The sequence below is a fragment of the Orcinus orca genome, chromosome 19, assembly GCF_937001465.1.
Source record: "Orcinus orca chromosome 19, mOrcOrc1.1, whole genome shotgun sequence".
Lineage (NCBI taxonomy): Eukaryota > Metazoa > Chordata > Mammalia > Artiodactyla > Delphinidae > Orcinus > Orcinus orca.
In genome coordinates, this window is record NC_064577.1 from 13252752 (window position 1) to 13267218 (window position 14467).

Sequence of the window (14467 nt, forward strand, 5' to 3'; positions counted from 1 at the left end):
CCCTTGGCAGGAGAAGTCGGCCGACTCCTGCTTGTGGTTCTCCAGCGTCCTGCAGCTCTGGGTGGGCACTGGCTTCTCAGGTCAGGCACGAGGGGCTTGGAACAGACAACCCGAGGCAGAAGCAGGAGGGTGGGGACCCCTCAGCCCGGCAGCTGCTTGGGGTTCTTGGAGTGACCCCCTAGATCTTGCGGGGAATGTTCTCACACCGGGCAGGAGCCTTAAACCCCCAGCACCTCAGCTGCCCGATTCGGGTGCGGCCTCAGGTCCAGGACACGACGAGCCGTGTGGGTTCCAGCAGCTTTTCTGACCAGTTTCTACATCAGGAGATGTTTCCTTGTTGGCAGGGGTCCAGTAACAGCGGATAACGTAAATTCAAGCCACGGGAAATTGAGCTTGTATCCATCCAGGGCAGAGAAGGTTGAAATGAGTTTTCACGACATCTAATTGTCAGGGTCTCACAGCTTGCAAGAGTCTTTCTTTTCCGTCCATCCAAAAAGCTGCACGGTGAACATTTTTAGAAAGCTGGGAGGAAATTAGCACCACCATCTGGGCTTACGAAAACATGAAGGGAGCAAGTGAGGTCTCCCTTTTAAAGGGAGTCAGGAGCTGTTGGGTTTCCCAGAAATGGCTGAAACCAACATTTCAAATCCCCAGGGGGAAAGGCCTTGACATGGAGCTGATGTTTCAGAATTAGGGACAGAAACCTTGGGAGACTGGAACTGTCCCTTTCCAACATGCTCTGTACCGTCTCCCTTCCTCTCGCAAAGGGCGGGCTGATGCTGGGGAGAGCGTTCCCACCAAGGACCTGAGGACCCGGGTCTCCATCTGCCGGCATCAGGCTACAGGTGCCCAGACAGTGCCTCGGACGCTTGTGTCTGATTCGCAACAGCTCTGGGAGCCCCGGGGCCCTCTGCTCACGTCCCAGAGCCAGGCCTAAGGAGCTGGGCTTGGGCAGCCAGGGTGCCTCCATGGCCACTGGCCCCAGCCCCATTCCTGGACTTGTAAGATTAGGCTGGGCTGTCTGGATTTCTCTCTGGAATGTTCCTGCTGGGCCAGGTAGCTCAGGAAGGCTCAGAGAGGGCCTGCTAGGAGGCCCGGCTTCTTAACGAGCTGCTGTGACGGGGCACCTGTCGCTTGTCGCTGATAAAATCACCCGAGAGCAAGATTTGCCTCCGAATCGAGGGCTGGGTCTTCTGCCTGTTCCTTCTGAAGGTGCAGAGGCTGGCTTCTGTGGGTGACCCTCACGTTTGCCCCCAGGCCCGGGTATTCCATCTCGACCCCCCCAAGCCTCAGATCGCAGCTGATCTAGAGTCTGGGGGTCCGAGGGAGGTCTTACCCCTAATGGTCAGATGGTGGCCAGAATCAGTGGGATTCGTGGAGGCCTCTGTGACCCCCCTGTTCACATGGGTCACTCAGCAGGGGAGGTGAGCCCCTGTCCCTCAGGGACTTTCGGCTTGTGGTTTGGCCTTGTCTAGAAAGGAAGCCGGAGACGTGAAGCCTGGGTCTTCCCGGAGTCTGGCTGAAGTTCCTCACCTTTTCTGAGCACCGGGCGGGAGCTTGTAGAGAAGCTAGTTGCCCTTCTAGGTAGGAGAGGAATGGTCACGAAAAAGCACATGCTTCTGTCAGGCCCTACGGTCTTCTGTACTGTCAGTCTTTTCTGCCCACCGAGAAAATGCCTTAGCTTGTGAGATGCGAGATGTGAGCCCGGGGGAACTTGGGCCAGGGGTGCAGGCCCCTCTCTGCACATGGAAGACACCTCCCAGCCCCTCACATGCCACCCCTGCCATGGACCCCCTTCCCCACCAGTGAGTCAAGGTCAGACCGGGCCACGCAGCCCCATTGTGATGAGCAGGGGGCCCTGGGGACCCCTCTCTCTGCCCCAGGGGCCGAGGTGAGTCAATAACACGCAGACAGCAGATGGGTCAGGGTCCTGCCTTCCCCTCGCTCCTGTTCCTGCCAGGTGGAGGGATGGCTTCCGGAAGAGAACAGGTAGGGTGCCCGGGCCCTCACGCCGGCTTTCCCTTCCTCCCTGACCATCCTCTGCTGGGGCGAGGAGTGGGGCTGGGAGGGAGGGCCCAGGAAGGTTGGGAGGAGTCTGCACTGTGCTTGTTCTTCTCTAACATGTTCTTATTGTTTCCCCTTCCTCCCATCCTGAACCCCACAAAGAGATCCCCGTGGCACCGCCGACCACTGCAGCCAGCAGCGTGGAGGAGCCCGAAGGTAGGCTTCCCCCTTTGCTGCCTTCCTGCTTTTGCCGTGGGGTGGGGTGGGGCCTGGGGAAGGGGGTTAGAGGGGCCAGACTCCTCTGAACCAGCATCGGGGTGCTGGTTGGTGTGAGTGGTGCCCCTGGGCTGGACTGAGGATGATGGAGCCACAGGGCATTTTTCTGCGATGTCCCTTCCAAGAATGGTGCCTAAGGCTAGCCTGTCTCCCAAGCCTGGGACCCTCAAAGCCACATTCCTCTTGCTCAGCCAGCGAGGGTAGGAAGCTGCCTTCCAGTCCAGGGCCACCTGAGCTGGGGGTGACTCCCTTCGGGGTTGCAGAGGAGGAAGGAGACGGGTGGTGGGGATGAAAAAGGCATTCTAGAGCACTGGGGTCCACAAACAATTGGGGGAGGGCATGAATCGGGACAGGAAGAGACTCACCCCCTCACTGTCCCTTCCTTCTAACTGAAATCAAGAGTTTCCTGGAAAAAAAAAAAAAAAAAAAGACTTTCCTGGTGGTCCAGTGGTTAGGAGTCTGCACTTCCACTGCAGGGGGTGCGGGTTCGATCCCTGGTCGAGGAACTAAGACCCTGCCTGCTGTGTGGTGCGAGCTAAAAAAAAAAAAAAAAAGAGTTTCCTTTATTGCAAAGATGGGCCACAAACCATAGCCAGGCCAGCAACATCAGTGATTTGGCCACCAGCAGAAATCCCAGCCGTTTTCACATCACGTTAGAGTTGGTGCAGCTATAATGGAATAGTATTACGCTCACTAAATTGCTTCAGAGTGATGGAAGTTACCAGACCTGCTGCTAGGTCCTGATTTATAATCATTAATAAAGAAACACATACATTACGTAACTGTACCCTAAATCTGGGGTTTTGGAAAGATTTGGGTTAAGTGTATTTCAGTATTGATCAGTTTCCTTTGTAGTCCTATGGATTTTATTTCTGCATTTAAAAACATTACTGTGAGAAAGTAAAAATGTCACTGTGACGTCCGTGGACGTCACCAGTCCTTGGTACAAGAAGGGTCACCCAGTCCTGGCTTTGGGTACAGAGAGGGCTCGGAGCCTGGCTGGAGGGGGCACCAGGAGAGCAGGCCATGCTGTACCCAGCGCCCTGGGCCTGCGGTCACATGGGGCTTTTGTGTACTGGTACTTGGAGTGGGAATGGGGGGCAGGAATGGTGACAGTGGGGCCCTGCAGGGACATCAGTGTCAGCTCTGGGAACCCCTTTGCTCCTCCCCAGATCCACCTGTTGGGGAGGTCTGTGCACCCATGTGGTCACCTGAATACTTTAGTTTTTAAATTTTTAAATTTTTATTTTTGGCTACGTGGCACAGCCTGACCAGGGATCGAACCTGTGCCCCCTGCAGTGGAAGTGCAGAGTCTTAAGCCACTGGACCGCCAGGGAAGTCCCCACCTGAATACATTAGAATAGACTGGATTTTTTTTGAATATTGGCCATGCGCTGGGAACTTGAGAGAAAACGGATTCAGAACTTGGATGTGCACCATCACCAAACAGCCCTCAAAGAGGAAAGGACAGAAAACTTCAGGGAGTGCTGGAGGCTACACTGGGGAAAACCAAAGATACTTTGGTCTTGGGTTGTTGGGCAGAGTCTTCTGTCACCTTTGGTTGAGCCCCGGGGGACACTTACAGGAGAAATAGTGCTGGGAAGGGGATGAAGGAAGCAGCATGACGGGTGCCTGGGAGGCAGGATGAGGAAGCTCTTTGGTAAAAACACAATAAAAGGAACAGCCCAGTTCAGCTCTCGGGTAGAGCAGTTTTGAAGCGAGAAGACACTTCCAGTTAATGTAGTCGCGATTCTTGCTTCCTTGCTGTGACATGAGTCCCATCAGAACTCACCGGGGCTGAGAACACAGCTCATGCAAGGACAAGGCATATCTTCACCCTCTCTCTCTCTCTCTCTCACCTCCCATCTTTCTGGGCCTTGCAACCTTGTCTTTGTTTCTTGCAGTGGTTTTGGCTTTTTCATTCCACCTTAGAAATGGGCAAATGGAAACAACAATAGAGGAGAAGCAAAAAACAACTCATGAGATTTCTGTACACACCACAAGAAGCTGGTATAAAACATGCAATGATCTCCGCTCAACCAGACAAAAGATTCCTGGGCAACTAACAAACACTTGTAGCATTTTTCTTTGAAAAGTGTTTATCAACTCCCAGTTAACTTTTCGGACTCCTTTTGATTTGATCACTGTTTATTTCCTTTCTTCTTTCTGGATGTTTAAAAACATGGTTTAAATGGATGCAAACAGTAAATGAACACCCTTTGACAAAGTGCTTTCTCCACAGAGGGGCTAAGTGAGCAGGTGTGATGCTTGCTGGGATGCTGGGTCCTTGGCCGGACCCTTTGTGACCTTCTCTGGGTCTCCGAATGGTCAGGATCTGTGCTGCTTTTTCTGGAGAACTCGGGCCAGGTCTAGACTACAGGCGCTGGGACTCTGGGGTCTGCCACCACAAAGAGGCCCTGCTCTCCTCATCTCAGCAGGAGGGACGTTGTGGGCAGGAGGCCAGGGGGCCCCCTGGGAAGCGGGGCCTGGGAGCTCAGTACTTCCAAGCCTGTCGATTCTTGCAGTGTTTGAATAGGGAAGGCCTCCGTGCTGGGCTGCCTGAGAAAAGCTTGTTTACTTTTGCCTGCGGAACAGAGGAGAATTAATAAGGCAAGAATTTGTCCTGAAAGCTGACGGACATAACCTCACCCTGAACCCATCCCCTTGAAGGGCCAGCTCACTCCGGGAATGCTGTCCACCTGCTCGCTAAGCTGGCTGGTACCCCGTCTCGGGGCAGGGAGGCGAGGAACCCTGGGGCCAGGAGGGAGATGGGGCAAACCGACTCTAAACCTATCTACTTGTGGTTGTAGAGGCCTCCACCGCCTGCCTTCCCTTGCCCTGCACCAACTCCGAGGTAGCTGTCGGAGTTTCGTTTGTGGGGGGCATATTGTTTGGTTCGTGGGGACCCCTTGGTATAGCAGCAGTACCGTCTTGGAGCCGGGAGATCTGGGGTTGATTCTCCCCTGGCTGTGAGGCCTTGGACAGAGCAAAGACTTCTCTCTTCTGCTTCCTTGAAAGATGACGAGGTGGGACCAACGGTCCAGGGCCCTCCCCGCCCTGCCTCTCCTGGGAGGATTGAACTTCTGCTAATAAGCTTTCTCCTTACTTGTAAATGCCTGCTTGCACCCCTCCCCCCTCTGCTGACCAGCTTCTTCCACGGGCCTTGCGGGTCCTCATGAGCAGAGGCACGCGGTAAACAGTTAACACCTGGCTGGGGCGGGGCCTGATGTATAGCATTTGCTGCTTTCCCTGGTGTAAACGGCTCCCACGTGAGACCCCACGTGAGCCTCCCCCGGAGACGCGTGAGGGAGGAAGGGCCGCCTCTGGGCGGGGCCAGAAAGACGTTGACTTCCGCTGGCCTCCTGGGCTGGAAGGGGTACCGCTGTCGTCCGAGTAGAAGCTGGACCCAGGATGCAGGTACGAGAGCGAACAACCGGCCCCTCTCCTCCGCCCCCACCTACCTGGGTCTGGGGGCCACCCTTTGGCCCAGTTGCACTCACCCCCTTTGGGGCCCCGAGTGGTGCCCTTTGCCAGCTGCTCCAGTGGTCCAGCGGGGGGTGGGGGTGGCTTCTGAGGCCCCCCGGCAGCCGTTCGGGGGAGCCTGGCGGCTGAACCTACGGGAGCTGCCCCGCCCCAGGTGCTCCCAGGTGTGGGGTGGGAGTGGGCTGAGAGATGTCACCTCTGGTGGCCTCGCAGCACCTCCATTTGTTTCATGGAAGACTTGGGTTTTTATAGACCTGCCGCTGGATAAGCTTGGAGTGTTCTCGTTTTAGGCTTTGGTTTTCCAGGGTAGGGGGTAGGTTGGGTGAGTAGAGGAAACGAGCTGATAAGAGTTGAACGCAGTACTGGCCGAGTGTTCGGGCTGTGGGGGGGGGGAAGGGCAGTGAACTAGGAGTTCTGCTTGATCTTGTTTCCTCCCCTGTGAACCGGGGTCATGATAACCCTGTTGTGTACGGTTGTTGTGGGGATTAAATGAGATGCTCTGGGTAAAGCCTTTGGTTCAGTGGCGGGCTTATCCTAAGTGCTCAGTAAAAAAGCAATGGAGGGGGCTTCCCTGGTGGCGCAGTGGTTGAGAGTCCGCCTGCCGATGCAGGGGACGCGGGTTTGTGCCCCGGTCCGGGAGGATCCCACATGCCGTGGAGCGGCTGGGCCCGTGAGCCATGGCCGCTGAGCCTGCGTGTCCGGAGCCTGTGCTCCACAACGGGAGAGGCCACAACAGTGAGAGGCCCGCGTACCGCAAAAAAAAAAAAAAAAAGGAATGGAGGGACTTCCCTGGTGGCGCAGTGGTTAAGCAGCCGCCTGCCAGTGCAGGGGACGCGGGTTTGAGCCCTAGCCGGGGAAGATCCCACATGCCGCAGAGCAACTAAGCCCGTGCACCGCAACTACTGAGCCTGCGCTCTAGAGCCCGCGAGCCACAGCTACTGAAGCCCGTGTGCCTAGAGCCCGTGCTCCGCAACAAGAGAAGCCACTGCAGTGAGAAGCCTGTGCACCACAACAAAGAGTAGCCCCTGCTCGCTGCAACTAGAGAAAAGCCTGCACACAGCAATGAAGACTCAATGCAGCCAAAAAGAAAGAAAAAATATTTTTTTAAAGCAATGGAACGCCATGGAAAATACAAACACTGCAGTGTATGGAAGGGTTGAGCTGAGCTGAAGTCTCGTAGCTCCTCACCAGGGATGTGGGTTTGCATGAGGACAGGTGTAGACAGTCAGCCAGAGGGAGGGCTTGTGAGAAGAACTTGATTGGGAACAGGTGGGGCTGCCCAAGGCAGAAGGTGGCCTCACAGACTGTAAGACCCTGTTAAAGACTGGAAATCAGTTAAAGGGCTTGACTTCACAATAGCCAAAAGGTGGAAACAGCCCAATGTCTACCTTTGGGACAGAATGGATGGTGGCAGGATGGATAAACTCCATGCGGTATATCCAGACAATGGAATATCAGGCAGCCATAAAAAGGAATAAGTACTGACACATGCTATAACTTGGATGAACCTTGAAAATATTATGCTAAGTGAAAGAAGGCAGACACAAAAGGCCACACAGCGTATGATTCCATTTATATGAAATGCCCAGAATAAGCAAATCCAGAGACAGAAGATTAGTGGTTGCCCAGGACCGGGAGGCGGGAGGGATGGGGAGTGACTGTCTGATGGGTACATGCTTTCCTTTTGGGGTGACAGAAAATTCTGAAACTAGAGAGTGGTGATGGGTAACATTGCGAATATACTTGATGCCACTGAATTGTACATTTAAAAATCGTAAATTTTATGTGTTTTACTACAATTTTTTTTTTTTTTTGCGGTACACGGGCGTCTCACTGTTGTGGCCTCTCCCGCTGCGGAGCACAGGCTCCAGACGCGCAGGCTCAGCGGCCATGGCTCACGGGCCCAGCTGCTCCGTGGCATGTGGGATCTTCCCAGACCGGGGCACAAACCCGTGTCCCCTGCATCGGCAGGCGGACTTTCAACCACTGCAACACCAGGGAAGTCCCTTACTACAGTTTTTTAAAAGTTGAGTTTTTGAGGTCAGAGTGCAAGGGTGCAGGGAATCTGGTTGATTTGGGGTGGACTGGGTGGAGAGCAGGAGCCCTGGGGACAGGGCGCTGGGGCTCGGGCGGCCGTGGGGGACATGCTTGCCTTCCTGATCTCTTGCTCCCTGGGAGACTTTTGAGGCTGCGGGGCCACTTAGCACCTCCCCACTTCGCCTCCAAGCAGAAATAGTTCCGCCAACATGGGGGAATGGCGGACGCCCTCTGTTGCCTTCCAGACGTATGGCAGTGGCCGTGTTGCCTAGTGTTACGTTGAAAAGGTCTGACCTCACAGCCTGCACGCTTTTAGAGTCATCTGAGGAGGGTGTGGTTCCCTGGGCCCCAGGTAAGGGAGCCATTGGTACTCCTGGTATAGGAGAGAGGGACCTGTGCGTCCATTGGGGGGGGAGCTAGGATCACCGACCGTAACACTTGTAAGCAGCTCGTGCCACTTGTAAGAAGGAGGTCTGTTAATTGACTGAGTGCTGATTGGTTTTCAAAAGATGGTGTGACACAGGATGTAGGGCTGTCCGGGATCAGCTGTATGAGGAAATGGCTGTCAGATAAGTATTATCCCAGGAAGTGTTTGGACCAGACCCATAAGTAAAGATAGATCGATTCTGGCTACATGAAGGAGGAGACGACATTTATATAATGCTTGCTATGTGCTCAGCGCTCTTCCTGATTCTTAGCCATTTAATCATTTCTTCCACCCAGATGAGCTAGATACTGCTGTTACCCCATTTTACATAGGAGAAACTGAGGCACAGAGCGGTCAGTGAGCTGGGATTCCAGCCAAGGTCTCCTGGCCTCAGGGTCCGCTAGTGACATTAACCTCCCCATCATCATTCTGCCTCTCAGTAGTCATGCTGGGTGGTCACTTTAGGGTAATTTAAAAATATATAAATATATATATATATTATATACACACACTTAAGTGTATACACACACACACCTGACTGTGTGGTAACATCCTACCAAGAGAGAAGACAAACTTGTGTGTCCGCAGGGGACCTGAAACCAAGGTAGAGATGGAGTTTCAGCCAGTTAAAAGCCACTGTCTTCCACAGGTGCCCGTTAAAGTGGCCCTTGGGAAGGAGGGTGGTTGGCTAGGGGCGCTGGCGTGGCTGAGGCCACAGGGTCTGGGCTTGGGAGAACCAGTTAGCAGTGACCCGTCCCTTTGGTCCCAAGGCAGCCGAGGGAGACGGGCACACGGATCAGCTGATACCTGAAAACAGGTGGCGGGTAGAGGTGGGAGGGCCTCTGTGCGTTCCTCAGAGCCTGTGTCATAACATGTGCCTGTAGAGAATCAGCTGAAAACTGTTAAAACTGGTGACGGAATTCTGCAGGGAGACCATTACAGAATTAGCATACAAAGGTCAGTAACTTTTCCTGTGTATCAGCCATTACAGAACCATGTCATAGCAAGTGAAAAGCATAGAATGGGATATCTGGCCTGTAGTTAAGTGTTCAATGAGTGTCAGTTTTTTAATGATAATGGAAACAAACTCCCAATTAGAACAGCAACAAAAAAAACTACACAGAAATAAATGTAGCAGTAAAAGTACAGACGGTATTTTTTTTAAAGGGTAAAACTTTCCCAAGGGACACTAAAGATTTACCATGTTCCGGGAGGGCAAGATTCAGAATTGTAAAATGTCAATTCTCCCTGAAATCTGTAAGTTTAGCATAATTCTACTCAAAAAATCTCAGTTGGATAGGATGTGATTTTTAATAGCCAAGAATGTTTTTAAAAAAGAAGAGTGATGAAGGGTGACTTGCCCTAACAGATTTTTTAAATATTGTAAACAGGATATTTACGTTAGTGTGATCCTGGCATAGGAATAGAGAAATCACGAAAGCTGAGTAGAAAGTCCAGAAATACACTCAGATGTAAACATAAGAACTTGTGTATGATAAAGTTGTGATCGTAAATCAGTGAGAAAAGGGATGAGTCAATCGGTAAACGGTGCTGGGAAAATGGCTATTTTAAAATAATAATAAATTTCTACTTCATGCTGTGAACTCATAAATCCCAAGGTATGAAATGTATCTTTAAAATGAATTCTTGGGACTTCCCTGGTGGTCCAGTGGTTAAGACTCTGCGCTTCTGATGCAGGGGGCATGGGTTCAATATCTGGTTGGGGAGCTAAGATCCCACATGCTGTGGGGCGTGGCCAAAAAATAATAATAATTTTAAAAAATCTTAAAAGTTCTAGAATAAAGCATGTCAGTATCAGTGTAATCTTGGGGTGAAGAAGGCTTTCTAGATAGGATACAAAAGCAAGAAATCATAAAGGGAAAGATTTTAACTAGATAAAAATAGAAAACGTCTATACTTCAAAAATCTCTATAGGCAACATGAGGCAAACTAAAAGCTGAAAAATATAAATTTTTAACATGGATGACCAGAGATTAATATCCTCAATAAATAACTTTTACAATTCACTGAAAAAGAGATCCTAATACAAAACTGAGCTGAGAAAATGAACTAGAAATTCAGAGAATTTGTACAAATGGCAATAAAGCATCTGAAGTATTACACTTGCTACTAATAAAGCAATAATATTAACAAGAATACCATTTTAAAAACCTCATTAAATCGACACTATTTAGAAAACGAAAAGTAATTCCCAGTGTTGAAAGGGTTAGGGAAACAGGCATCTACCTGCTCTGGTGATGGGAGGGCAACGAGGTGCCAAGTTTATGAAGGGTGATCTAGCATCACGTATCAAATTGTATCTTTAGCTTCATCCTTTCACATCTAGGCATTTAGCCTAAGGGAATAGTGATGTGTCGCAGGACTTTGCTCCGAGGTAGCTTATTGCAGCGTTGTTCATAATAACAAAGAGGGAAACGACCAAATGTCTTTCAGTAGCATTTTAGTGACTCACTTATGGGATATCTGTATAATAATGTTGTAGGAGAATTTTTGAGTATGAAATGAAAAGATACGGTATATGTCCGAAGCAGATTATACATCTAATTACACACGGAGGGTCAACTTTGGTGAAAAGCCTGGCTTACAGAGCATTTCAAAGAAACTATTTCATTGTGCTCATATATTCCGGTAGTTCTCAGCCTGGGGCTGCTTTGCCCCCATGGGACATTTGGACATTACTGGAGATACTTCTGGTTGTCACAACTAGGGGGAGGGTGCTACTGGCATCTAGTGGGTTGAGGCCAGGGACGCTGTTAAGCGTCCTGCATCGCACAGGGCAGCCCCCATGGCAATGAATTATCCAGCCCCAAATGCTAATAGTAGTGCCGAGGTTGAGAAACCCTGGTGTATTTTTACAGGATGACATCCATGTGCTCTGTCCAAAAGTATTAAGGCAGGATGCTACTGCTGCCTTGGACCCGCTCGTTTATTAGTTACGCATCGTATTGAAGTAGATGCTGCTGAGGGCTTAGAAAGTGAAGTTTTCTGGAGTCAGCTGACGTTTCCTGCCTGATCACAGGAAGTGCTGTGCTCACATGTAGCCAAGTGTTTGCCTGGTCCTTTCTCTATGGTGAATTTTAGCCCAGCCTAATACGACGTTTATCCAAAACTCTGAGCTTTACTATATATTACTATATTTTCAATTAGTGTGGTTTAATTGTGTATTAAAATTTTTATCATGAAAACTCTCGGAGCAGTGGTGAGAATAGAGTGGTTAGACCTCCACATTCGTATCACTTCGATTTAACATTGTGTCCCATTTACTTCAACAATTTTTTTTTTTTTTGCTGAAATATCTTCCAGGAAAAGCTTAGACGTTATGACATTTCACCCCTAAATATTTCAGAATTCCTCTTCTGAAAAAGAAGAACATTTCTTACATCTTCTCAACAGCATTATTACACCTAACAAAACTAACAAAAATTCTTTAATATCATCTGATGCCCAGTCCACCTTCCAACTTTCTTGGTCGTCCCCGAAATGTCTTTTACAGCTGGTCTACTCAGTGGTTTAATTATTAAAACGTATGCAGTCATGAGCTACACAAAGTATTATATTTAGAAGCGCATCAGAGTCCTCGTGGTGGGGAGGCTTGGGCTGCTTCTGCGGCTAGAACGCATGTGGAGTGATGTGTGGGATGAAAAGTGCTACCCAGGTGTTACCTATCGTCATTGTTCGTGGTCTAAAGGAAAAGGCATGGCCACGTCAGGCCTGAACTTTGGGCTTTGGGGCTGGGGGTGGGGTGAGAGCTCCGGGCCTCCTTTAGGGGAGTGTCCCCAAGGAAGGGGCACCTCCACAGCCCCACAGAGGGGACAAGGGAGCCAGTCACCATCATAAATCCTTGCCACTTCCCTCCGTGGGAAGCAGAGGGTGCTGGAGCTAAAGGCCGGTCAGCTGCGACTTAGGTGCCGGCGGGGCTGGAGAATTCTCGGTTGTGGAGCTGTCTTCTGTTGCTGGTGTGGCACGGCATTCTTGGCCTGTCCTCCAGACGGTTGCATTCATCAGATGCGCTCTGGGGGCAAAACAGCCTCTGGTTGTTAAGCCCGGATTTCCTGACATCAAGCCCAGTTCCCCAGAACCCTCCAGGAAAGGAACCAGAGGCTGAGCCAGGGCACATGGGGGCTCTTCTCTCGAGCGGGACCTGCCCACTCCACCCGCCCTGGCTGGAGACCAGACGGATCCGTACGTGTTGGGTTGGACCAAACGGAATTGTCATTTTATTCGACCATTTGTGACCCACAGAAATGGCGGTTTCACATGGTACGACTTACTCTTTCCATCCGCTCAGCCAGGAGACCCTGCTCTGGGTGGCCTGCATGAACCAGTTTCTCCCTCTGTCAGTCTGTCTGCCTGTCTCACTCTGATTTTCGAGACTGTCTCTCTATCTCTGGGTCTTCCCTCTGCCTTTGTCTCTGTCTCTCTTCCCCACCGCCTTCCTTATTCCCTCACTTTCCCCATCTCCTCCCCCCTCACCCTTCCCTTCCCTCCCCTCCCCTCTTTGGGGCTTGCACAAAGGGCCAGGGCAGAGGTCAGGCTGGGGTGAGCAGGGCTGGGAGAGAGCTACTGGGGGCCTCCCCCGGGGAGCACAAAGGAAGCCATTTGCATGGGGGGTTTCAGGACCCGCATTGTTCCCCTGTGGCTGGGCTTTTGCAGGTGGAGCTGCCACCAGCCTTGGAGGAGGATAAAGGGATGAGCTGGGAGACCAGAGAAGCCTGGGGGAGGAATATTTAGCCCTTCTGGGAGCTCTTCCCACCGGGGACTCAAGAGGGATGGCAGATGGGAATGGGGCAAGTGACAGGTGTCAGTGAGAGGATTGGAATCCCCAGGACCCGCCCTGTGTCATGAGGACATCACAGGGTCCCTGACTGCAGAGGCTGGGGGTTGGGGGCGTGCAGGCTGCAGAGCTAGGCTGAGGCAGGGTGGACGCCGAGACCCCATCCCCACCCTGCAGGGTGGCCCCCTGCCCAAAGCCGTGCCCGGAACCTCCCTTGGGATTCCCGTCCAGGTCGTGGGCTGGGCGCTGGTGGGAGGGGACGCACAGTAACACACTGTGCCGGCGTCACAGTCCGTCCCCTCTCTGGATTGCTGTTGGGCTCGGCCCGTGCAGAACCTCAGATGCTACTGCAGTTAGTTAATACCGCCGCCCCCAACCCCAGGGGTGGTCCCTTTGATTTATTAAATACCCTGCCGGATTTAAAACTACTCCAGACTTGATAATAATAGTAGTAATGCATTAGCCCACTTGGGCTGCCGTAACAAAAGACCGTAGAATGGTGGCTTAAACAACAGAAATTTATTTTCTTAAAGTTCTGGAGTGCGTTAAGTCCAAGATCGGGGTGCCAACATGGTTGGGTTTTGGCAAGGAGCCCCTTCTGGCTTGCAGACTGTCGACTTCTTACTGTGTCCTCACCTGGCGGGGAGAGAGCTCTCTAGTGTCTCTTCTTTCTTTCTTTTTTTTTTTTTCTGCGGTACGCAGGCCTCTCACTGCTGTGGCCTCTCCCGTGCAGGCTCAGCGGCCATGGCTCATGGGCCCAGCCGCTCCGCAGCACGCGGGATCCTCCCGGACCGGGGCACAAACCCGCGTCCCCTGCATCAGCAGGCGGACTCCCAACCACTGCACCACCAGGGAAGCCCTGGTGTCTCTTCTTATAAGGGCCCTAATTCCATCCTCATGGCCCCCACCCCCATGACCTCATAGAACCTTATTTACCCCTCAAGGGCTCCACCTCCAAACACCATCACTTTGGGGGTTAGGACTTCAACATGGGAATGTTGGTGGGACACAGTTCCGTCCATGGCAAGTGATGCTGGCAACAATGTTAAATGCCATCGTTAAGAGCAGGGATTTTGAGTTTCTCATGACCCTCCCCCCACCCCAGTGACCCAGTTAAAGTGTCCTGCAGGCCGCTTGATAGCTTTGGGCTCAGTCTTCTCAGTGAAATGAAGGTGTTGGGCTAATGGTCTGTTCGGCCCCTTCCCGCTCAGTATTTCCAGGTCCCAGCTAGTTGGGAGACTGTGATCGCGGGGCCTTCTGGTCATAGAACCCGGGTGGTTGCTTTGGGGGCTCTTTCAGGGCTGTGTTGAGGGGACCCTGAGGGATTTGGACCAGGAATGGTGTCCAGACCCAGGGGAGGGAAGGCGAAGAGGAGGATGGGTGGGGCATGTTGTCTGCCCACTTAGGCAGGCGTCCTCCCTTCTGTGGACATGGACCTTCAGTGT

The 14467-nt window shown here is 51.9% G+C and overlaps 1 protein-coding gene across 1 annotated transcript in view; it reads left to right on the forward strand.

The window, feature by feature from the left end:
* The window catches only part of NTN1 (netrin 1), a 185847-nt gene that overhangs the window by 135059 nt on the left and 36321 nt on the right, over positions 1-14467 (forward strand). The window contains exon 5 of the mRNA XM_004266849.3: positions 2167-2220. Within this exon, the coding sequence (XP_004266897.1) occupies positions 2167-2220 (54 nt within the window). The remainder of the gene's footprint in view (positions 1-2166; positions 2221-14467) is intronic.